The following is a 26,179-nucleotide window of genomic DNA, read 5'->3' on the forward strand; positions in this document are numbered from 1 at the left end:
GTGTCCAGTCTGGCTGAGAGTCGGTGCTCAGTAAGTATTTGTGAGATGAATGCGTATCACTAAAATCTAACGTCTGCTAATTAACTCCACAGAGCAAGTTAACTCATTTGCTAGCCTAGGAATGCATTTTGCAGCTCACTTATTCAGGCTGGTGCTCCCGGAAGCCATGCTGCTCAGAACCCAGATAGCCCATGGCAGCATCTGAGAGAGAATCCTGTGATATCACAGACGACCGACTGCCCTTGCTTTAAAATCTCCCAAGCCAACACTTTTTTCCGCCATGCTTTATGGCAAGGCTTGTGGCATGTCTAAAAAACATTTTTTTTTTTGTTTTTCCACATTCGAGTAATTCCTAAGCAGCTCTGAGAAAAGTGTAACTTTGCCTTCGGACCACGTGACAGTGAGAACCCTTGCATCGAGGGGAGCACTATTAGATGCTCCGGTTTGTGGAACAGGCCCTCAGTCCCAGCTCTTGCTCATGTGGCTTCTTAACCCTAAAGATGAGCTCTCAGTCAACACCACAGGAGCTACTGATATAATTGGGATAGCTGACTCCTCCAAATCCGGCATCGAAATCTGATTCTCAATATTGGAGGTGGGGCTTGATGGGAGGTGTCTCGGGCACCCAGAAAGATCTCTCATGATCTGCTTGGTGCCCTCCTTGAGGTAATGAGTGAATTCTCACTCTATTAGTTCCTGCCAGATCGGTTTGTTAAAAAGGGCCCAGCACCTCCCTCCCTTCTCTCTCTTTCTGTCTCTTCCCAGGTGACACACAGGCTCACCTTTGCCTTACACAATGATTAGAAGCTTCCGAAAGCCCTCCCCGAAGCACATGCCAGCACATGTGCTGCAGTATGGCCTGCAGACCCACGGGCCAAACAAACCTCTTTTCTTCGTTTATTTTTTTGAGACGGAGTTTTGCTCTTGTTGCCCAGGCTGGAGTGCAATGGCACAATCTCAGCTCACTGCAACCTCCGTCTCGCAGGTTCAAGCAATTCTCCTGACTCAGCCTCTCAGTAGCTGGGATTAGAGGCATGCACCACCACACCTGGCTAATTTTGTATTTTTAGTAGAGACGGGGTTTCACCATGTTGGTCAGGCTGGTCTCGAACTCCCATGATCTGCCCACCTCCGCCTCCCAAAGGGCTGGGATTACAGGCATGAGCCACCATGCCCGGCCTCTTTTCTTTATAAATTACCCAGTCTCAGATATTCCTTTACAGCAACGAAACAGACTACCACAGACTCTCCATGTCCTCAGCAGGAGCACCTTGAAGAAGCGACTTGCAGACAGGTTCCTAGAACACATTCAGCACTCCTTTAATATTTGAATCCTGTCTTTGGATCCACCGGCACCAGCGGAAACTGAACACACAGACCAATCTGCAAAGCTCCTCAGCAAACGGCTTCACAACGTCATGTGTTAATGTTTTGCCTTGAGAGTTCACTGAAGATTCTTCTAAAAATCATTTGAAAGTAAAGCCATGCTCAAGAAACTTGTTTAGGAATTAATTCAAAGATTATTTCCTTTGAGGAATGGCTATTTTCCCACCTTGGGATAAAAATTACATTCCAGAGTGAGGTTTTCATTTCTTCTCTCCCTGTCAGGAAATCTAGAGCAAAATCAGCACCACCTTCTCCAGCTCTCTGTGTCAGAGACGTCTGAACAAGAGCAACTCCATCTTGAGTAGGGGTTCGGTAAAATAAGGCTGAGACCTATTGGGCTGCATTCCCAGGAGGTCAGGCATTCTCCCATTCAAGTACTAACCAGGCCCGACCCTGCTTAGTTTGGTTAACAATGTTAACCCTTATGGATGACATATCTGGAACATCTGGATTCTTCTCCCCGCCCCTCAACCCTGTGTTTCTGATTTTCTATTTTTCATATATCATTTCACTGCAGTGGTTTCTCGTAAGTTGCCTCAAAGCCACTATGGAGACAGAATATAAATAAACATAAAGTAACTGTCTCCATTAAGAGTCAACATCAATGAATGATTTCAGCCTGTTTCTAAACAATGGCTTTTAGGTTTACTCCAGCAGGAGACATTTTGAAGGCATGTTAGGAAGAATATCAGAATGCACCACCAAATGGAACAATGAATCTCCCCTGGAAATTTCAAAGAAAAGGCTCAGGCTCCCTTCCCAAGGTGGTTTAAGTGCTGGATGGAGAGAGAGAAGGTCAAATGACTGAAGAAGGTTCTTTACATCCGTGACTCCATGGTATCACTTGAAGATACCAACTATTCCAATATAATAGAAAATAATTTAAAGCTCCTCAGCCAGACCACACACTCATCTGGGATTTGCTACCATCACTCAGACCAGTGAGATGGGCTTCAAAAGCATCACAGGTCAGAACAGAGACCAGTATGACTTGTACCCCATCAGCTGCTGTACGCCTGCACACAGGAGAGCCCCAATCACATGCCAAGGGCTTCCAGACATACATCAGTCATTCTTTCTAACTACCCAGCTGCTAAGTCTCCAAAGAGAACTTTACCTGATACAAATAATCATCTAGTCAGAATTCCTGTTCTTCAGAAATGATCCTAGTTTGCACGTTTTAGGCAAATGAAAAATAATGCAGAATACTTCTATTCAATAATTTCATCTGGCTTTCTTCATATCTATCATCTTGCTTGTCTTCACAATCCCCAGTCCATGCCACCCTAGAAGGTGGCATGATGACGTTAGAGGCAGAGACTAAGATCCTGGTGACCCATGTGCTTTCCCCAGTGGAAATGTCAGAGCTATCTCAGAGCTCACCAGCCCTGCGGTCCTTCCACAGGGGCACATGACCAATATGTGAGGGTGGTCACGTGCACTTCTACACACATGACCATCTACATTTTGGCTAGACGACTAAAGGAATGGCATCTTTGCTCTTACCCTTTCCTATATGTCTCCTGGTATTTTCTATCGTTGAGTTTCTGTTTACATTAGAAAGAAGTCCAAGACAGAATCTGTTCCTGTTATTTGAAGGGTCGGTGAACCCATCTATGAGCACACTTCGGGAGGAAGCCTGGAACGTCTCCCCAACTCGGTTGTTCAGTTCGTAGTAGGCGACCGAGCACCAGTGCTGGGGTTCCTCGTAACAAACTGGCCGAAAGTCTGGAAGAAAACACACCAGAGAGCACATGGCGACTGTCATACCTGGGCTGTGTAGTTCATGATTCCACCAGGAAACTTAGTTAATGCTTTTCACCAGAAAGTCGGCTGCAAGACCACGCATGCCATTCTGTAATCTTTTAGAACTTGTACCTCTCATGGGAGCTGCTTGGGGCTGGCTCATTTCACTAGCACATCTGAGATGTAGAGTCCACGGTCCTTGTTCATCTTCCATGGCTAGAGCATTTATAAACATGTGTATTGGTCATGAAGGGACCAGGGAAAACATGACATGAACAGATGAACATAAAAAAACTGTCGGCCCTAAAGCAAGCACAGCTCAAAGGAAGCTAGCAGGTCACCTCTTCTTTCAGAAACATGTGAAAGATGGCATGCTGCTGTTACTGTGCCCACTTGAAACCTTGTGGCAAAAACTATCATTTTCTAACAAACTAGAGATGGAAAATAATAGTTTGACTATGATAAAGAGCAAATCAATAATGCTGAATAGGACATTAAATTATTTAAGGAAAAAAAAGCTTCCACATAGAGGGGCTCACATTCTGCTTTGTGGATATCTACTTATGCATGGAAAAAAACACATTTAAAGAGAGCTGGATATTTCATCAGGAAACCCATGAATGTTTTCACACCCAACATAAAGTGAAGTCACTTTTCTGTAACCAAAGCTCAGAGTTCCTTTTCTTTGCCACCCACACCCTTTCTCTGCCTTTCTATTGATTATATTATCTTTGTCTTCCTTGAACATCCTTGTCATTCTTGCATCTAGAGTGTGTTCCTATATGCACTAAATATAAATTTATGAAATAGATAAATTCGGGGGTTGTTATTTCTCTCACAAAAGGATCTTAGTTTATAAAATATTCACTTGGAGTATTTCAAATGGTACACTTCTTTAGAACCTCTCTACTCAAGATCTGGCTCATGGAACAGTAGCCTCTGCATTACATGGAAGCTTAACAGTGCAGATTCTTGGACCCCACCCTAAGAGCTACGGAATCAAAATCTGCACTTATGCAAGATCAGAACGTGGTTTATACAAACATTAAAGTCAAGCAACACTTATCTAGACTATTATAAGATGCAAATAAAATTTTGTAAAAACCTCATTTATGTATATTTCTAAGAATACCTCTCCGGCCGAATGAAAGACACCACTATAAACATATGGTAAAAACACAAATAGAATAAAATCCCTAACTTCTTGAGTTCCCAGCTCCATACTTAACATCAAGAACTACAAACTTCTAAATGCTAAGTTAAAATAAAAATTAACTTATTCTAGTAATGAGGATGATAAAACATTAATTCTATGGTACCGAGGAATGTCAAAGTTAAAATGCAAAGCCATCCCATTTGCCTCTTAAAACACATGCAAACCAGCAGGCCAGTACATTTCTGGTTCTGTTTTTTGAATTGCTTTGTTTGGGGGTAATAGGAAATACTTTTGGAAAATAGCTACATTTCACTGTTCATCTGCAATTTACCTCCATTTGGTATCGATAGCACTAAATGTCTATCAGCTGTGGCATCTACAGGTTGGCCACTCTGGGTCTCAGAGGCTTCTGTGGCATGATAAGGCAGGGGTGGTGTGTCAACTAAAAGAAAGCAGTAGAACAAAGGATTTGTCAAATCGATAAACCACACAAAGACAGTTGGATCCGACATCTTTTGCCATTAAACTCCTGAGCTTGGTGGACAGTGCTACTCCTACGGAGAGACCATATGAATGTAACAAGGCTCTTCTGAAGTGGCATTGTGAGTGCTCTACAGAAGAAACTGGTTGTTCCGAGAGCCTCACTAAAGGGTCAATTCCTTTTCCCTCTGACTTTTGAGTTATCACTAAGTTCTAATGACGTCAGGGCAAGACTTTCAAATGCAGGACCTGTTCTCCTAGCTTTTCTCATAGCAGAACAGTCTGTGATTCAGCTTGCAAAACACAGAGAAAGCTAAACCTTCTTTGAAGTGAGCTTAATTTTCAGCTTCTATGTTGTCATGAATTGTACAATGGCCACGGGGACGCTCTATCCCTGAGATACTTCAGGATATGCCCCCAAAACAGAGAAAAGCTGAAATATAATTGTAACCTTGTACCCAAGGCACACTGAGAAGGGCCCTTCTACCCAAATGTCAGTTCTGTGACTGGACAGTGATCATGGTTAGGCAAATGGGATGCATTCCATGGAAAACAATTCATGACACAGTAAAAATTCATGAGGCACAGGGAAAGCTCTTTATGGAGGGCCCCAGCACAAAACAACCGATTCCTTCAGCAGGCATGTCTAATGTTAGTTCAGAATGGTCTTGTTACACCCGTGGTGGAATACAACAGCATAAAAGGTTGGATCAATCTGCCTTTGTTGTATCTAACTGTCCACACAAGTAGTTCTCACACTTAAGTGTACAAAAAAATTGCCAGTAGAGCTTGCTAAAAATGCAGATTCTCAGCCCCATCCTTAGCAATTCTGATTCAATAGGTCAGTGGTTGAATGTAGCCATGTACATTTTAACATGCCCCGATGGCAAGTCTAATGCAGGGTTCATGGACCATACTAGGAAACCATGGATAAGGTATTTCCTTCTGAGAAAATGGGCTATGACTCCTATGACTCTGGTAAAAAAGTTATAAGGCAAGATGGTCTTTTTGTAGGTCTTTGACTAAATACGTCTATTTACTCAAGGGGCAGAACAGGCTGAGCACAGTGGCTCACACCTGTAATCTTAGCATTTTGGGAGACTGAAGTGGGAGGATCACCTGAGTCCAGCGCTTTGAGACGAGCCTGGGCAACATGATGAGACCCCATCCTACAAAAAAAATTAAAAATTAGGTGGGCATGGTGGTGTGCACCTGTAATCCTAGCTACTCAGAGGCTGACATAGGAGGATCACTTGAACCCAGGAGTTTGAAGTTACAGTGAGCTATGACTGTGCCACCACACTCCAGCCTAGGTAACAACAAGGCCCTGTCTCTAAAAAATTAAAATTAAAAAAAGGGGGACTGAAAATAGAATAACCATTTAATGTAGCACTTCCACTCCTAGGTACATACCCGAAGGAACTGAAAGCAGTGTGTTATTTACTAGAGCCAAAAGGTGGGAACAATCCGAATATCCAACAGCTAATGAACTGATTTTTTAAAATGTGGTATAGCCATACAATGAGACATCATTCAGTCACAAAGATGAACTACCGATGCATGCTACAACACAAACTGTGAAAACACTTGGCTAAGTGAAATAAGACAGACACAAAGGAGCAAATATTGTATGAATCTAGTATATGAGGTACCTGCAATAGGCAAATTCAGTGAGACAGAAAGTAAATTAGAGCTTACCAGGGGCTGGGGAAGTAGGGAAATGGGGAGCAATTGCTTAATCAGTATGGAGTTTCTGTTTGGGGTGATGAAAAATTTTTGAAAATAGATATGGTGATGGTTGCACAATATTATTAATGCACCTAATGCCATCAGATTGTACTTTTTTTTTTTTAATAGCCCTCACCCAGGCTAGAGTGCAGTGGCACAATCTCAGCTCACTGCAGCCTCCAACTCCGGGATTCAAGTGATTCTCGTGCCTCAGTCTCCTGAGCAGCTGGAATTACAGAGGTGCACCACCACGCCCAGCTAACTTTTGTATTTTTAGTAGAGATAGGGTTTCAACATGGGTTGGCGAGGCTGGTCTCGAACTGCTGACCTCAAGTGAACCGCCTGCCTAAGCCTCCCAAAGTGCTGGGATTACAGGCATGAGCCACACTGCACCCGGCCAGATTTTACTCTTAAAAAACGGTTAAAATGGGCTGGGCGCAGTGGAGCACACCTGTAATCCCAGCACTTTGGGAGGCCAAGGCGGGTGGATCACCTGAGGTCAGGAGTTCATGACCAGCCTAACATGGTGAAATCCCATCTCCACTAAATACAAAAAAATTAGCCAGGTGTGGTGGCGCATGCCTGTAATCCGAGGTACTTGGAAGGCTGAGACAGGAGAATCGCTTGTACCTGGGAGGCAGAGGTTGCAGTGAGCCGAGATTGCGCCACTGCACTCCAGCCTGGGCAACAAGAGCAAAACTCCATCTCAAAAAAAAAAAAAAAAAAAAGTTAAATAAATTTTGTGTTTATCTATTTCACCACTACTTGAAAAAAATTAACATATGAAAAGCCATTCACTTGTACACTTGAAATGGGTGGTTGTATGGTATGTGAATTATACCTCAATAGAGCTTTTTAAAAAATCTAGAGGCTGAACCAGTAAATCGCCAAGGTTCTTTTTACGCTTGTTTATCTGTGGGTCTGTTACTCAGGTTGGCATTTTGGTGTTAATCATTCAGACAAGAATTATTTTCTTTGAAGTGAAAAGGGCTATGCCTTCGGTGAGAAACTAACCAGCTTCTGCATCATTGCTGGGGTCTGTCCTGCGTGGGTGGGAAGAGGAAAAAGAACATCAACCTGTCAGAGTAATCAGGGCAGGAATTCAAAGTCAGCACAGGAAGTCTTTGTAGCATAGAGGTGTGTTAGGTAAATATATATTTTGCAATACAATTATCCTCCTGTTCCTTAGCCAAGGCTCTGTCCTCAAATGACTTCTCTTTCTGTTGTATTTCTTCTTTCTCAGTGAACTCAGCCACTTGCAAAACTTCAACCACCTGCTCCCACACTGAGTGAATGACTCTCAAGCTACCCTCCAGCATCTCTGCCTTCACCCTACAGTAAGTCCTGCTGGACCCCCTCCTCCAATTCACTGCCCTCTTTCCAACCCCACATCCCTGTTTTAGTTCAAGTCCTTATAATCACTTGCCTGGACTGCTACAGGCTACCTATACGTGATGGCTCTCAACAGCTACTGCCTCCTGAAGGCCAGAGACCACAGTAGTCCTCCTTCTCCACCAGAGATACAGTCTGAGACCCCCAGGGGATACCTGAAGTTGTGGCTAGTACAGAGTACCACATATACTATGATTTTTTCCTATACATACCTGTGATAGTTTAATTTATTAAACACAGTAAGAGATTAGGAACAGTAACTAATAATAAAGTAAAACTATTAGAACAATATGCCAGCATCACTACTCTTGTACTTTGTGGTCACTATTAAATCAGAGTGACCTGAACACAAGCACTGCAATGCCTCAACAGCTGATCTGATCACAGAGACAGCTACTAATTGACTCACAGGTGGATAGCGTCTTCAACATGGATACGCTGGGCAAAGGGATGATTCAGAACCTGGACAGGATGGCACAAGGTTTCATCCCCATATACAATTTAAAATTTATGAATTGTTTATTTCTGGAATTTTCCATTCAGTATTTTCAGGCTGCAACTGACCTCAGGTAACTGAAACCTCATATAAGAGGGGACAACTACATTGTCTTGATCATCACTGCACCTCTAGCACTGGCCCAGTGCCAGGCACTTCGCAGGGGCTCAGTCATCACTTACTGAGTCAATAAAACCTGTGCCTATGGTCTGAAGCTCCACGTCCATGTTCTAATGCCTGTGTGGGCCGGGTGCAGTGGCTCATGCCTGTAATCCCAGCACTTTGGGAGGCCGAGACAGGCAAATCACCTGAGGTCAGGAGTTCGAGACCAGCCTGGCCAACATGGTGGCCATCTCTACTAAAAATGCAAAAATTAGTTGGGCATGGTGGTGCCGCTCGTGTAATCCCAGCTACTAGGGAGACTGAGATGGGCATATGTTTTAGGCAAAGGCTTCCTTTGACTGTTGAAAGAGGCAACCAAGGTTAAGGCCTAGCATTGATCTTCCATGTTGCTTGTCCTCAGGCCAAGTCTTCTGCTTGGATTACAGGAGTCTTTTAATCTTATTTCTACTGCCTTAAAAAAAAAATCCTTGGAAATTCCCAGGGATACTATTCAAATCCATTTAGTTTCTGAGAGCTTCCAGAGCGTTAGAACTAAAACTAGAGCAAAAACATGTTATATCTCCAGGGTAACTGCTTCAAAATGGGTATAGTCCTAATCATTTTAAGGCTGATTGCTTTGTCAACGGTTTACACTATATGAATGAGAGTTACAATGACTGTCATTGTGACTGTTCATCACAAATCATCATGTTGGGCTTATTTTCCCGTATTTCCCCAGAGACCATAGTTCTTACTGACCTGAGTGTTGATAGGGACTCTCTGGCTCAGAAGGACTTCCTGGGGAGTGAGGGTAGCTGGCCGTGCACGGGGACTGGGAGAACGCGTGGCTGGGTGAGGGAGGGAGTGCAGAGCACGGAGGCTGCTGGAAAGAGTCGGGATAGGTGGCGTTGTGTGGCATGAGTGGCTCACTGTGCAGGGAGGCGCTGCGGAACTTGGCCAGGAGGCTGAGCTGGGGGTTATATTCACTGTGTCTTGGCACGAGCACAGGAGGCAGCACTAGGATCAGAAAGGAACAGGGCAGTTAGAATTGAACATTGCTCATCAGTACACAACAGAGCGGATACTTGCTGTTCTTATCTATTTTTTTGATGATAGAGCTGTTTTTCCCCTTGGGAACTACTCCCATTAGTCATTGTGCTCATCATAAAACTGTCGATTCAGTCCCCATCTCCACCTAAGAAGCGAGCATGTGAGTAAGCTAAGGTAACAGTCTTCTCCTTGTAACCCGAATCTTAAGCAGAATGTCATTGTTCACAAAAAATATTTGCAGAAGGATCTTTCTAGTGTCAGCACTCTAAAGAGACCTGCTATTTATTCCTATCTTGGAAATGACCAGAGCTGCCCTAATACCTGGCCTTCTGGCGACCTGACGGTTACATCTTTCTTTAATTCTGCCAAATGAGTCTTTTTCCCCCCCAAGGCAGAATCCGTTTCTATTGCTTCCAATGAAACCCTAAGTGATGCCCAGAATATTTTTCCTCCAGAGATCATGTTGAATTATTTAGATGACCAGACACAATTTCAGGTTCAGTAGTGCTGCTGAAATAAAAACATTCCATGCGTCCTTAATGGAAAGATTTCAAGGTGAGTAATTAAAAGTTTTTAAGTAAAATACAAACGGTGAATAATAATAAAAGTGACTAAGTAAAAGATAAGCAGCAGCAGGGCACAGTGGCTCACACCTGTAATCCCAGCACTTTGGGAGGCCGAGGCGGCCAGATCACCTGCGGTCAGGAGTTTGAGACCAGCCTGGCCAACACGGTGAAACCTCGTCTCTATTAAAAATACAACAATTAGCTGGGTGTGGTGGCGGGAACCTGCAATCCCAGTTATTCAGGAGACTGAGGCAGGAGAATCGCTTGAATCTGGGAGGTGGAAGTTGCAGTGAGCCAAGATCATATCATTGCACTCCAGCCTGGGTGACAAGAGTGAAACTCTGTCTCAAAAAAAAAAAAAAAAAAAAAAGGTAAGCAGCAGTAAGAAAACATAAATGATGTTTGTTCATTTTACTATGCTCTTTTGGATTTGATTTTTAAAAATGTTACGGTTCTTGATTTTGATTCTATACAAAATTTCAGAATAAATTCAAATTCTTAAGGGAAAGTTTTGCCCAGGCCCTCACGTCCTACCGACTCCTAGAAGGTTACAATGCCTGGCATAAAGTAGCTACTCCAAAAATGTTGTTGGAGAGCCATCTGTAACCAACGTAAGTTCCAGACAGAGAGGCAAAGAAACACAAGGGGGAAGTGGTCTAAGAAATAACAAAGGAAAACTTCAAAGAGTTATGAAGGACCTATGTCTTCATATTGAAAAGAGCCACAGAGTGCACTGAGCTCAATTAATGAAAATAAGATCCTGACCTAGTCTTTCCATCTTGAATTTCAAACATTGCGGGATAACTGGAATATTCCAAAAGCTCCTAGAGGATCACCACAAAGTCACCTACAAAGAAATGAGAATCAACCGACCTCAACGTCCCACTCCTACCCTGGCTACTAGAAGTCAACGGACCAATGCCCTTCTGAGGACAAATAATTCTTATCCCCAAATTCCACAATGGAAACCACTGGAATAACCAAAAACAAATACAAACTATGAACTAAAATATAGAAATCAAGGACTGAGAAGAGGAGGAAGGAAGAAGACTAAAATACAAGTGAGTGAGGCCAGGTGTGATGGCTCATGCCTGTAATCCCAGCACTTTGGGAGGCCAAGGCAGGCGGATCACAAGGTCAGGAGATCGAGACCATCCTAGCTAATACGGTTAAACCCTATCTCTACTGAAAATACAAAAGATTAGCCGGGTGTGGTGGTGGTTGCCTGTAGTCCTAGCTACTCGGGAGGCTGAGGCAAGAGAATGGTGTGAACCTGGGAGGTGGAGCTTGCAGTGAGCCAAGATCGCACCACTGCACTCCAGCCTGGGCGACACAGAGAGACTCCGTATCCAAAAAAAAAAAAAAAATGTGTGTGTGTATATATACATATATATAAATATAAATGAGTGAAATCCTCATCTTTTATGTTAGAGAGTCAATGACATCTAAAGGTCACAAATTTGGAAACAGATATGTAAGCATGTATTATCTAGAGTTACTGTCATAATTCTTAGTAATAATAGAAAGAAATACAAAAGAACTAAGCAAGAATTGTTTAAAACAGTTTGTCTCTGGGTATAAATAGGACAGATCTTGGTTCTAATCACACTATTGATTTGTCAGTCACAGGCAAGTATTAATAAAAACTCACAAAAAGTAAATGTTCTAAAACTGCTCTAAAAAATAAGGTCTTACAAAAGGTAAATGTTTTGGAATAAACAGACAATAACATTAACAGTGACATTAACCCGGTTTAAAGTCTGCCATCTGCCTTTGACATCATACCTCTCTCTCTTTCTTAACAAGCAATAATTTTCAGTTACATGAACAGAAAATAAACTCAAAAGGGTAAATGAAAGGTTTTAAACTAAAATTGCTACAAGTGAGGGTGGCAGAGAAACAAATAATTTCTTCCCCTTTTACAAGCTAGTATTTGTATATGTATGCAGCCTATGACACCAGAGAATAAACATTCAACATCACCATGAAACAGTGACATGGATAACAAACCATTAAATTTCCTTTAATGTGTTAATATTCCACAACTATGCAGGGAAAAAAAGATTATGTGCCTCATGAGTAGTGTGAAGTGAGGAGTTGACACAGCAAATGCGTATGGCTTCTTTGTCAATGACCCTTCATCAAAACGTTAACGATGTTCAAATAAACACTCACTTTTTTATGAAGAAGAATTTGAATAATCTCTGTGACTTCAGTTTTAATGTAAAATACCTACGGTGTATTCTTAACACTGATAAAAATATAATGCCTCCTATCCGTCTGAATGTAGAGACTTCTATTTCTTCATGGCCTGTAGATCTGAGGCACCAAGAGAAAATAAATGATATATTTCCTTTATCGTAACAACTATCTTGATAATATATTTTTACCATCTGGGTAAAATCAAAGCCAGTGGATGTTTGCAAAGAAAACTGATGGTTTCATCCTAGTTGTTATTTGACCTGACTGGCTCAGTTGCCTTAAATGTGCACAGATCGTATTTTTAAATACCTTCACTCAAAAACACAGCTATCCCTAATTACTTAACTCCACTTCTACATCTCAACTGCTGCTTGTAAATATGACAGTGCGCTTATAGACACTCATTCCTATCTCATGCCACTTTTAAATACCATGCTACCTTTACATCTCAGTGTTACCCAGGAGGAAACAGCAGAAGGAGTTACAGGGCACATGGGGGTGCAAAACAGAGCTGGAAAAAAACACTTTTGTCTTTTTTAAAAAAGTCATGTGGTTTTGATATAATATGACTATTTTATATAAAAAAGAAATTACACTCCTGAAATAACCTCTGGCCTAACGGAGTAAAATCATCATGTACCACAACAGTCTTGCATGGCTTCCACCAGACCCATGCCAGGTAAAGTGTGGTCTGAGGACTGGGGACCCTTGGACAACTGTTGGGGACCAGTCTGTGAAGAAATTAGTGCTTAGAAACTTTTCACAGCAATTTCACAGTTTATAGTTCATATTTCTTTAAATAATTTTTTAAACTGGGCTTATATTTTCTAAGTCTTTTTAAAATTTCATTTGCCTAATAATTTGTCTGTACTATAAAAGTATTCGTTTGAAGGACCGGAAATTAAAAAAATAAAAACTGATCCCTCACCACACATAACTTGGAAAGCACTGAAGTCAACTATTGAAGTGGATGTGTGGATGCAAAGAAAATGGGAATACAGCCTTCAACGTATCTAAAATAGATGGCCAAAAAATGAGATTTCAAAGGCAAAACTTCAGCTTTATGATACATAGGAAGTCAGCAAACTTGTTTAACGTTAACATTTTTATTATTCTTAAAATATTTACTTTAAATATGGATAGCTAACTAGATATAAAATCTACTTTTTCTATTAAAAAAATCACAAGAGGAAGAAAAACCTCTGTAACTTAAATATTACCTTAAATTAATATAATCTTTACACCCATCTTTCCTTCTGGAAATTCACAGCTAAATTATGATAAAATGAAATCTATTTACCATACGTAAAACATTCACACTATCATTCCTAAAAGAATCTTACAGAACAGGAAAAACTAAGGGCCAGGTGTGGTGGCTCACACCTGTAATCCCAGCACTTTGGGAGGCCGAGGCAGGTGGATCACGAGGTCAAGAGATGGAGACCATCCTGGCCAACATGGTGAAACCCCGTCTCTACTGAAAATACCAAAATTAGCTGGGCAAGGTGGCACATGCCTGTAGTCCCAGCTACTCAGGAGGCAGAGGCAGGAGAATCGCTTGAACCTGGGAGGCGGCGGTTGCAGTGAGCAGAGAGTGTGCCACTGCACTCCAGCCCGGCAACAGAGCGAGACTCTGTCTCAAAAAACAAAAAACATGAAAAACTAAAATGTCAAACAGTTCTTTAAAATTAGGCTTTCGAATATTCAAAAGGAAAACCCGGTACATTTTACAAGATAATTCTTACAAGTTGTTACATTTTACAACTACATTATTCAGGAAGAGAGAAATGATTTTTTAATGAACATTTTTCCATTTGGGCATATTTTGGATGCTTAATGTAATTCAAATCTTTGAAACACATAATGGAATCAAGTCATTTTATTATAAGCATAGACATTATTGACTTTTTTTTTTTTTTAAAAGTAAACGAAGAGAGTCAAAATGAAGCAGTGAAGAAGGGACGAAAGCAACTCGTTCCAGGATTTAGGGGAAACACATCAGATTTGCCAAGCATGTGGAACCTTCTAATACCTTCTCAGCCAGGGCCTCAGTCCCTGAATGGGCTGTGGGAGGCATCCACACACAGGTAGATGACTTCCTTAAGTTCTGGGAGCTGGAAAGATCACTTAGCTAAGACTGAGGTAGGCTGGGCATGAGTCACTTATTGGATACGGTTTTTTTTTTTTTTTTTGAGACAGAGTTTCACTCTTTTTTGCCCAGGCTGGAGTGCAGTGGCGCGATCTCAGCTCACCGCAACCTCTGCCTCCCGGGTTCAAGCGATTCTCGTGCCTCAGCCTCCCGAGTAGCTGGGATTACAGGCATGTGCCACCATGCCTGGCTAATTTTGTATTTTTAGTAGAGACGGGGTTTCTCCATGTTGGTCAGGCTGGTCTTGAACTGCCGACCTCAGGTGATCCACCCTTCTCGGCCTCCCAAAGTGCTGGGATTACAGGCATGAGCCACCGCGCCCGGCCTGGATACTGTTTTAAGGTTAACTGAACCTGCCTACGTAGATGGGACCATCTCTTCGTTGGACACGGGCAATTTCCATGAGCTAATGTGTCAGTGCTTTGGTTTCCTGGGATGAGGCAGATGGCCAAAGAGAGAAAGCTCTCCTAAAACTGTGTTCGTGTGTGGAATGCCACAGAAACAATCAAAGAGAATCACAGTGAAACCCTGTTATAGCCAGTGTGAAGGAACAAAGATAAACACCTGGCTTCTCCAAGAGAAGGGGGAAATACAGATAGACAGATATATATATATATATATATGTATAAAATACATATATATGTATAAAATACACACATATATAAAATATACATACACACACACATACAGGGGTGTGAAAGGTTTTAGAAAGGTACTTTCCTATACAGTCATGCACTGTGTAATCACGTTTTTGTTGAGGGATCACATATAAGACAGTGGTCCCTAAGATTATGATACTGTATGTTTAGATCTGTTCACATACATTCAATACCACTGTGGTCAGGATTGCCTACAGTATTCAGTACAGTAGCATGCTGTGCAGGTTAGTAGCCTAGGAACAACACGCTACACCATACAGCCTAAGGGTGTAGCAGGCTATCCCACCTAGGTTTGTGTAAGTACACTCCAGCGTGTTCACACAAGGAAGAAATTACCTACTGATGCATTTCTCAGAATGTATTTCCATCATTAAGTGATATCTATCTGTATTTAAAACCATTTTTCAAAATAACTGCCTGGAATGATTTCCAGCAACTCTTTCACTGGCTGTTGACAGACCTACATACAAAATACCTTCTATTTACCTGAACTTGAACAAAGTAGCAGCCAAAAACCCCGCCTTAGTTCAGTTTAGTACAGTTCAGTTCAGTTGTTTGGGGGGGGGGAGGATGATGTTTAATTTTTACAGCTCATCATTATCAAGGCCGTTGTAAAAACCTTTCAAGACCCCAAGAACTGGTAAAAGATTATGTCAACTTGTCCGAGATACCTCAAAATAAAACTTTTATGGGAGTTTTCTCTCTTTGATTAGCCATCTGCCTCATTTTCAAAATCACACAAAGCTTGCAAGCATAATGAGATCAAATGAAAGTATCTTCTTTCTAGATTTTTCTGGCTAGTTTATCTTCATTCCCTCACACTGGCTATAACAGGGTTTTACTGTGATTCTCTTCGGATTGAGTGTTCCTGTGGCATTCCAGGCAGGAATACGGTTTCATGGGAACCTTCTTTCTTTGACTGGACATTTGCCTCATTCCAGGAAACAAAAATGTGGACCAGTCCCTCAAAACTGAACCTCCCTCTCCTCTCTCTCTCTTTAGGGACAGGTCCCTGTTTGCTGGTACCCCGTCATTCTCCATCAATGGGGCACACGCCCTTCACTCTGAAAATAAACCTCGATGTGGTAAAGACGACCCACCTGGAGTCTCCACCCGGCGGTAGTGGTAAGGGTTAATGCACACCTCTTTCTGCTTGGAGCCAAATGGGAACTCACAGCACTCCAGTGGCTTCAGCTCGTGGTGGGACTGCAGATCCGGCCAGCGCCACACGCGGCAGTAAATCACGTGGGGCAGGCCCTTGCGGTGGGACACCTGCAGCCGCCCGTCCAGGGAGCGGGGAATCGTGACGCACTTGCTGGGCTGCCCCGGGCAGCTGAGCGCCCTCTCCAGCTCGTCCATGGCTCCTTTCTTCTTCTTTAATTTCTTCACTAGAGAGTCCACTGCCTTCTCTGCCCACTTTTCCTCTTCATCTCCTTGCTTCCAGCCTAGCAGTCTCTTCACTGCGGGGCTGGTGAAGGAGAAGAGGGAGCTGATGGGGGTGGTGGAGTGCATAAGGGGCCACAGCAGGCTCCGGCGCAGCACGGGAACCGCACAGCCCTTCACGGCAAAGTGGGCGGCGAGTAGCTCTCCAAGGGTGGCATAGGGACCAACCCGCCCGTTCTTCTGGGAGTGGCTAGGACCAATTCAAGTTGGGAAGTGTGTTGACTTTCTCCTAAGCCCTTGCACACGCTGGCCAACTCTGGAAAACACGACAAGACTTCAATTAGTTTAATCAGGGTAACATTCAGAAAAAGTTGAAGTTGGATAGAAAGAGGTGATCCACACCTGCAGTCCCAGCTACTCAAGCGGGAGAATCACTTGAGCCCAGGAGGGTCGAGGCTGCGCCACTGTACTCCAACCTGAGCAACAGAACCAGGCCCCAAAGTTGGACAGAAGGGACGAAACATTCTTCAAATGTTTTAATTTGAAACCTGTTGTCTTTGACTCTGCCCTCTCCTTTATTCCCGATATCCAGGTCTCAGGTCATTCTGCCTTCAAAGTCTTTGGAGTTTGTCCCTTTCTCTCCATTTCCGCCGACACCTGAGGTCTGGCCCACCACACCACTCCTCTGAAGTAGCATCTCCCCTTCTCTCTTTCCATTCTAATCCACTTACTCCCAAACATGGCTCTTAGCACTTTCCCATTTAAGAAATCACAGTGGCTCCTTGGTCTCCCAAGTGTAAACTCCTCTGCCTGGGTTCTTCCAGGGCCCCCATAATCTTCCCTCAACATATGTTCTTTCTTTCTTTCTCATTTTTAGTTTGCACAAGCAATCCATCTTCTTGTAGAAAATAAATACTAATGAAAAGAAAAAAAAAAAAAAAAAAAAAAACAGGATCATGAATAATCTCATCACTCCTGGACAGCCACACTTAACATAGTCTTCCAAACTACTTTTCAGGACAGCGGCTCTCAAAGTGTGCCCCAAGGATCCCTGGGAGTCCCTGAGATCCTTTTAATGGGACTGTGAGGTTCTCTCTTTTCCAATTACTTATTTGTGTGAACTAACTTCTCTTTACACACTTCAACCAAAACATAGCACAACAGAGTATATGGAGAAACAGATAATGACAATCTAGGTGCCATTTATTAAACCAAGTATTAAATAGATTTGCAGTAATATAAAACTCAATAATACTCTTCTCTTAATAATAATACTCAGTAATACTTCTCAATAATACTCAGTAATACTCTTCTCAATAAGTTTTATGAAAACAATGTTTTAAATAAAAATATTTTATGTTAATATGGAATAGTTTTTAATGAGTCACTAAATATTTTTAAATTTCTTAGTTTTAATTTTTAAAACGGTAAAAATTAATAGATCCAGCCCACAGAGGCAAGAGTTTTGTTCTCGATGATTTTTAAAAGTGAAAATTTTTAAGACCCAAATGCCTGACAACTGCTTTTCTAGAAATTATACACTATCACAGACACAAATACATATGCAAGAAAGCACAGCTGTCACGTTTGTTATCTGGTATAAAATCAGCTGAATTCTTCTTTGCCCTCTCATCCACAGGAGATGTTCTTTCCCAGTTATTCAGCAGTCTCATTTAAATGTCCTGAGGTAGAACTGTATTTCCTCTTCTGTGAAACAGTTGGCTTAAACAAAACTTCCTCCTCCTTCCAGATTTTAGAAACCAGCCGCCTCATTAATGTTTAAAATGGCTGGCTGGTAACATTTTGGAGCAAGCTGACTCAAGTATTTTGGGCTATTGGAATCAATGTAGCTCATAGTCTCTAACAATTGTTTGTTTAATATGCATTAAATATAATCTTCTCCTTTGCTTCCCTGGAGGGCAAGCTGTACCTTTCTGAGTCCAATTCTACAAACTTCTTTTGAACATAGGTGCCTTAGAACCCCCTGCTAGAGTGATCATTATCGGGCACCTCAGGTGAGGAGGATGGCACTATGGTCCCACAAAAACAGATGAGATTTAATGAGTATAAAGCAATAGTCACATCACTTTATTCCTCATCTGGCATTGTACAGAGATAAACTATGACAAAAGGGAGAGTTGAGAGCTCCATAGCTGCCCTTGTTCGCCTGGCAGTTTGACTTAACACTCCAGTTTTATTTGGAAAGGTTGCTTTTGTGGCTTAACAATCATGAATTTATATAGTTCAGTCACTGTGTTCAAGTTCTGTTTACTTAATCTAGTCAGGCTGCCTTAAAGCAATGGCTGAAGAGGGTTAGGAGCTTTAAGGAGAAGTCTCATGATAGAATAACCTGAACCCCAAAACAGTTGTGAATTCTGCTTAGTTTTACATGGGATTCATTGTCAGTAAGTTGTGGCATAGATCTTTAAGCTGAGGTCAGTCGTAGAGAAAAGCTTTTTATAAAACCACTCAGCAGAGTTAAACCAAATACACCTTTCAGAAACTTTTGCTCCATGAAACAAGAAACGGTTCCCTAAACCAGGTTTTGTTTGGTTCATCTTTTTAAACTGTGGGTGCCTATTTACCAATGGCATGTGAACTCAATTGATTGGAACAAAGCAGGTTTTGTACAAACAATAAAACAAAATAGACTTTATTGCAGAGCAGCTGACAAAAATAATAAGTATAATAATAATCATTTCATTAAGAATTTTCATTCAGAAGTATGTGCTCTGTGTGTGTGTGTGTGTGTGTGTGTGTGGCGGGGGGTGGGTGTGTGTGGCGGGGGGCGGGTGTATGTGTCCAGGGTCACAGTGGAAAATTTACTTAAGTTGGGTTACAATAAAAAACGTTTGAAAAGCACTGCTCCTAAACCATACATTTTTCTTGGAACTGTCTGTCTGAGGTTTACCTTGACGAGTGACCTTCAGTGGCCACCATACTTTCTCATACCTTGGAGAACTGCCATCTAGTCACGAATCTAGGGTCTGAAACACCTCGGCTCTCTGCAGACCGATCTCACTGACACATTTCAAATCATTACAGTGGTCTCACGACAGTTCCAAAACTATGATTTTACTGCTGCAAGATACCGCTCCTGTCCCATTAAACGCAGGCCCTTGCATTGAGGGAGGCCCCGAAGAGTTAAATTTAGGACTTCAAGAATGATAAACACCCAATTCATAACAGCGGCCTCCAGGTAGGCTAGAAATAGAAAATATCAAAAAGATTTTAATGAGGCTGACTGGTGGGTATACAGATGTTCAAAATATTATTTTCTATGCTTGTTTGTATGCTTGGCATATTTTTAATAGAAAAATTAAGTGTAAAAAATGATTCATGCCAGGTGCAGTGGCTTACAGCCTGGGTCCCAGCTACTCAGGAGGCTGAGGTGGGAGGATCAGTTGGGCCCAGGGGTTTGACTCTGCAGTGAGCTCTGACTGCACCACTACACTCTGGTCTGGATGGCAGAGACCCCGTCCCCTTGTCTAGGTTGTTTCTATTTGTCCAGGCAGTGCACTCTAGGGTTCATAAAGGTTATTCATTCTCATTCCTATAATGTTTTAGCCACTAGTAGAACAAAGGGCCTCCCTGTTTGTCTCCAGGTGGTCATCACCCTGACATTAACAGTGCAAGTTTGTTCAGTTGTGTCAACCTGGCTCCGAATAGCTTTCCATTGTCAGAGAACTGAAATGCCCACAGACTCTAAGCCCTAACCTACTGTCATCTCCTGATAACTCCATGGCCCAGGTTCACCATAACAATGAAAACAGAGCACCCTCAGAGCGTTCAGTGAAAAAACAACTGGCTGCAAAAACAGAAGAAAGGGTGATTAATATTTCTCTCAGTTACTACATTTCTAAAAAGTGCAAAGAAGAATGAAACAAACAATAAGTGAGCAAAACCTGAGGGGGCGGGAAGTCTGGAAAATTCCTGAGAGGATAACTGGGCTGCACTTAAAAGGATTTAAATCACAGTTAAAAAAAATAATAATAAACTGGTCGGGCACGGTGGCTCTCGCCTGTAATCCCAGCACTTTGGGAGGCATTGGCGGGCAGATTCCTTGAGCTCAGGAATTTGAGATGAGCCTGGGCAACATGATGAAACACCATCTCTACAAAAAATACAAAAGTTAGTTGGGCGTGGTGGCGCGCACAGGTAGTCCCAGCTACTTGAGAGGCGGAGGCAGGAGGATCGCTTGAGCCTGTGAATCGGAAGTTGCAGTGAGTCATGATTGTGCCACTGGACTCCAGCCTGGGCAACACAGGGAGACCCTGTCTCGAAAAATAATAAAAATAATAAAAAATAAAAATATAAACTGTGGTGGATTAGGATAATTTTCTAAGATTTTTTGGTGTGGTATAGTCTCACTTTTGTAAGAAAATCGTGTATCCCTGTCACAGATCAACTGTGTGCTCTTAGGCAAGTCATGTTGTCTCTCTGGATCCCACCCCCTCCTCATCTGCAGATCAAGACAAGGCTCAGTCTCCAGGGAAGGGTCTGCCTGGGAGATGGGTCCATGACTCCGCAGCTGTTGGCTGGATGTGCCACATGGGATCTCAACACTTGCTCAGCTGCTTTGATGCTACTGGGACTACCCGTAGCAGTCGGAGCGTGACCTTCACTCATGACACTTCATAGCACAGAGCAGGGCAAAACAACAGCTCTGACACGGCTATCAAACTGACCCTGTTAATAACAAGTGTCATCTACTGACACGAACCAAGTCCCACTTTGCTCTCCAGCTACTTGTTTCATTTTAGTAGTATTTGAATTACTGCAAAGGAATAAGAGTAAAAACATATACTGGGCATTCCTGTGTTTGAAACCATTGGTCAGTGCGTGATTAGTGTTCATAACCCCAGATCCCCCACAAAGCCTCCTGCTGGTCCTTAGAGCTTTCCGTCTTTGGGCAGAGAGAAAAAAACACCATTACTGTCCTTTCTCTGGAAAGGACACACTTCACACACTCGCAGCACAAAAACAGTACTTTTTTCTTTTTCTGGCATCGAGTTTTACAATAAACCCCAACTGAGTAAGAAAACAACTTCTCATTTTCGAGTCTTTTAAATAAACAAGCCCACTTAAAAGAAAAGCAGTGCTGACCACATGCATACACCATGATTTAAGTGCACATAATTCCACAGTAAAAAACAATTTACCCGGCTGGGTAACAGTTCAGGAGACATAAGCTTTTTTATTTTAAGTTGACGGTTTTAAATCCAGCTCCCATTAGCAGTTACTGAAGATTATTTCCACTCAGTTGATCTCCTTGGAAGGTTCAGTTGGTGATTTTAATCCTGAAGAAAACACAATTTTAAAAATACCGTTTAAGACGGAGCATTCCTAAGCCCTGGGCACATGGAATCTTTGAGCAATCCTTCACGGGCACTACTTTTGGGTCAATGTGGCCAAGGCCTCCATCACCTACCAGGCTGCACAATGCGGTCAGCCCAGGGGGTCAGGGAGCACGTGTTTGTTCTGCGAGGGCCTAGTCCAGAAACAATCACCACGATAAAACATCATGATTTCCTTATTTGTTTTTGTCTTTTACTTTTTCAAGCTTATCAATTTTGACCCTCTAATCCATGACCAGCATTAAGTATACTTTGGTATCTATAAAACAGTTTACTAACCAATTTAGAAAGTGAACACTTTTGCTGAAGGAACATTTAACCCCCTCCAAGAAACACGGTTATCTAGACTATTTCTGCAGCACTTTTTGTACACTGGTAATTAATACAGCCATAATAAATGCTTATTTTACTCTACAATAATTTCTTTATACTTTACACACAAGTATAAAACTATGTCCAAAAGGACTTCTATCTAGAAAACAGTTGGCTGTTATTATCACCACTGGCACACACATATCATGTCTTATTACTGTACAACTTGAGACGGAACTGGGCTTAAAACACACACACACACACACACACACGTATATTTAATTCAAATTTGTCCTCCCTTACACTAGCCTGGCATTCCCATATGTCCCAAATGAGTAGCAATCACAAGTTGTATTATAAGATATAAATAATCACTTTATGCATATGCCAGTTCAGTATCATGCAGTTGGATACATAGAGAAATGGTATCATGGTATCACGATTTCATCTTCTGGAAAGCGACTTTTCTAGCTGTATTCTGAGGTTTCCTAAATATCCATGAAGGGTCAGTTCTAGTTCTCTGGGTGGAATACCTTCGGCCCACAGCACCAAAGAAGACAACAGAAACTCAGCTGTTTGTAATGGGAGTTCTATCCAGGAGGCCGTAGAGATTCCAAGCCATCTGTGGACATTTGAATTGCTCATTTTGGGTGATTGTACAAATACTGGGTTTCTCTAAGGCAAAAGTCCATAGGTATTCTTCTTTAAATTCTCAAAAGAGCCTGTGACCCCGAAAGGTTAAAAAAACAACAACACTGAATTAGAAAAAAGGGGGAAAAGAGAAAGTAAGAGTGAGAAGGGAATAAGCTAAAGGGACTGTAGAGAGTAGCTGACTATTCTCACTATGCGGGTGCTGGGAAGAGCCTAGAAGGACTACAGTGCATGGAGATCATGAGAAGGTAGAGGGGAGACAGGAAGATGGCCAACATATATTGACTATCTTCATGATAAGTGCCTTAAGTACATTTACTCGCTGAATCACTGTCACAGCTGCATGTGCTTATTAACCCCACGTGACATGTGAGGAAACCAAGGTACACAGAGATTAAGTACCTTGTCCAAGGTCACACCACCAGTAAGCCAGGATTCAGACCCCTGCAGTCTGGCTCCAGACACCCTAAGCCACTGCACCATAATCCCGCTCCCAAAGGACATGGGAGGAAAGCAACATGGGTGCATCCCCTGACAAGCCGAGACGGACAGCAAAAGACCCCCTGAACCCAAGGCTGGGCCTGAGCTGTACTGAAATGCAGCAGGATGGGAGATGGAGCCTGAACAGTGGGAATTGAGAGAGAAGCCCTCCAAGATCTCCTCAATCTCCAAAACGTTGTGGCTCTAAAGGGGCATGAAACACAACAGAGAGGTTGGCTCTGTGTCCTAAAGGAAAGGACAAACCTGAGCTGAGCTGCATGTCAGCCTCCATTCAGTCATTCACATGTCTCAGCAAATGGCCCTGATATGAATGCCTATCACGTGCCAGGCCCTGCTCAGTGGGGAGCAAAGCAGACATGGCCCTTGTCCATACACGGCTTAGAAACTGTCTGGATATGAAACATGTAAATATTAACAAGTCATGAAGTCTTATGCAGGAACAAACATGACTGTGGGTCCAAGGACCTGCTTGGACTTCCTGGTGAAGATCCCCTGAGGAGGTGACAATGAGATCAAGAGGACAAGAAAGCGCAGCCACTCTAGGGGCTGTAGAGTGAGACCTCCAGAGAAAAATGCCAAGAGGGTGGCACAGGGGTGGAGAGAATTCCATGCATTTGGGTAACTGGAGGAAAAACTGTGGCCAAGAAAGAGTGGGCAAGGGTGTGAGTGGCTGGAAGTGAGGCAAGAGGGCAAGACACGAGTGTCCTGCTGGAGCTGGAAAGCAGCATATGGAAAATGGGTTTTATCTAAAGTGCAAAGGGAAGCCTTTGAATGGGTTTTCTTTTCTTTTCTTTTTTTTTTGGAGAGAGGAGGTCTATGCTGGTCTTGAACTCCTGGATTCAAATGATCCTCCTGCCTCAGACTCTCAAAGAGCTGGGATTATAGGCATAAGCCACCATGTCCAGTCTGAATGGGTTTGAAAAACAAAGAAGTTAAATGATCTGACTTGATCTTTTTTCTTTTTTCTTTTTTTTTTTTTTTTTTTTGAGATGGAGTCTTCCTCTGTCTCCCAGGCTGGAGTGCAGTGGCACGATCTCGGCTCACTGCAACTTCCACCTCCCAGGTTCAAGTGATTCTCCTGCCTCAGTGTCCTGAGTAGCTGGGATTACAGGTGCACACCACCACACCCGGCGAATTTTCATATTTTTAGTAGAGATGGGGTTTCGTCATGTTGGCTAGGCTGGTCTCAAACTCCTGACCTCAGGTGGTTGGCCCGCCTTGGCCTCCCAAAGTGCTGGGATTACAGGTGTGAGTCACTGCACTTGGTTGACTTGATCATTTTTAAGTGATCATCCTAGTTGCTTATATGGAGAATAGATCAGATGGGGGAGCAAGTAGAAGACAATGTAGAAGGACAGGTGAGAGACTGGGAGACCCTGCAGAGGAGGTAGTTACTGGGAAGGTGAGGTCAGTGCGGTGTTTTTTGTTTAAAGATGAGGCTTCTAGAGAGAATCTTATTCATTTCACTGATTATCCATAAAAAGGAGAGATGCATGTGGCAAAAGATACAAATGGGACAACAGAAGGGAAGAGCAGACACAGGCAGGTTTGTCTATCTGGTCACAGGATGATGAGGGTGGTTCCCTCTGAAAACTCCAAGGTTGCAGAGAAGCTAGTGAGACAGGCAGGAGGAGAGGGGACAGATTTGAGTAGCAAGGCAAAGGTGGGAAGCAGCCACAGTGTAGGAAAGCAGAAGTGTGTTCTGCACAGAAAACAAAAGACAAACTCCAACAGGGGCCCATCAGCCAGGGCTGACAACAAAGCCACTGCAAGGGTCCCACTCTGAGGAGTTTCAGAAAAAGGAGCTCTACTCTCAGAATAAATGAGCACTGCTGTTTCAGGGTGTTCAGCCTGAAACCAGAGTTGGTTACAGATATGGCTTGGCTCTGTGTCCCCATCTAAATCTCATCTTGAATTGTAGTCCCCACTTGTCGAGGGAGGGATCTGCTGGGAGGTGACTGGATTATGGGGGCAGATTCCCCTCTTGCCGTTCTCGTGATAATGAGAGAGTTCTCGTGAGATCTGGTTGTTTGGTAAGTGTCTGGCACTTCCCCCTTCTCTCTCTTTCCCTCCTGCCGCCGTGTAACATGTGCCTTGCTTCCCCTTCACCTTCTGCCATGATTGTAAGTTTCCTGAGGCTCCCAGCCATGTGAAACTGGAAGTCGATTAAACCTCTTTTGTTTATAAAGTACCCAGTCTCAGGCTGTTTCTTTATGGCAATGTGAGAATGGACTAATACAGTTTACCGCTGGGCTCTTTTCACCTTTATGATAGAGAAGGTGACCAGAGCTGGATAAAGAGGCAGAAGAGCCAGGCAAGCATTTGGGCACTTATGTATAACAGATGCAAAAATATCACTGCAATCAACTCCCAAATCATACACTGATCACGTTATGATGAAAGTAGGTGGTGCTCTCAAGTGGGAAAAAACAACATTCCTAAATATGTTTTGTGATATGCATGACACTCAGCACCTGGAAGTGAGGAAGTGGGGAGACATTCTGAAATGGGAAAACAGAGTGTTTGTGTGCTTTACTAAAGGATGTGATTAACTTGATCGGCTTTTGAACGCTTTTAATATAATAGCTTAGAGAGGAAGGGAAAACACTTCCATGTGCCAGAGAGGATGCACATGAAACTGACCACATTCATTGCCTTTGGAAAGGGAATGTGGCCAGAGGAGAAGAAGGTTGGAAGACATTTCAGTTTGCATTTCATATTAACTGAAAAATGCCTCCCAAGTCAGAAAAATCACAATAGAAAATTGAGAACAGGACTGCAGAAAAGTGGGAAATAGGCTGCCCACTGTTTTTCCAAACACTGATTCAGCTTCAGGAGAAAAATCATAATTGAATTTCTTCCT

The 26,179-nt window shown here is 42.7% G+C and overlaps 1 protein-coding gene across 4 annotated transcripts in view; it reads right to left on the bottom strand.

The window, feature by feature from the left end:
- The window catches only part of SMAD9 (SMAD family member 9), a 71,869-nt gene that overhangs the window by 17,381 nt on the left and 28,309 nt on the right, over nucleotides 1-26,179 (bottom strand). Inside the window, exons 2-5 of one of the 4 annotated variants that reach the window (XM_009191781.2) lie at nucleotides 16,213-16,811; nucleotides 9,246-9,503; nucleotides 4,620-4,730; nucleotides 2,893-3,114 (exon numbers count right to left, since the gene is read on the bottom strand). In XM_009191781.2, coding sequence (XP_009190045.1) covers nucleotides 2,893-3,114; nucleotides 4,620-4,730; nucleotides 9,246-9,503; nucleotides 16,213-16,624 — 1,003 coding nt within the window. In that variant the 5' untranslated portion in view covers nucleotides 16,625-16,811. Of the gene's footprint in view, nucleotides 1-2,892; nucleotides 3,115-4,619; nucleotides 4,731-9,245; nucleotides 9,504-16,212; nucleotides 17,766-26,179 lie in introns of those variants that run through there. The other 3 variants (XM_021929549.2, XM_009191782.2, XM_009191783.2) reach the window with 3 other exon arrangements.

Source organism: Papio anubis, chromosome 15, assembly GCF_008728515.1.
Source record: "Papio anubis isolate 15944 chromosome 15, Panubis1.0, whole genome shotgun sequence".
In the NCBI taxonomy this organism is placed as follows: Eukaryota; Metazoa; Chordata; class Mammalia; order Primates; family Cercopithecidae; genus Papio; species Papio anubis.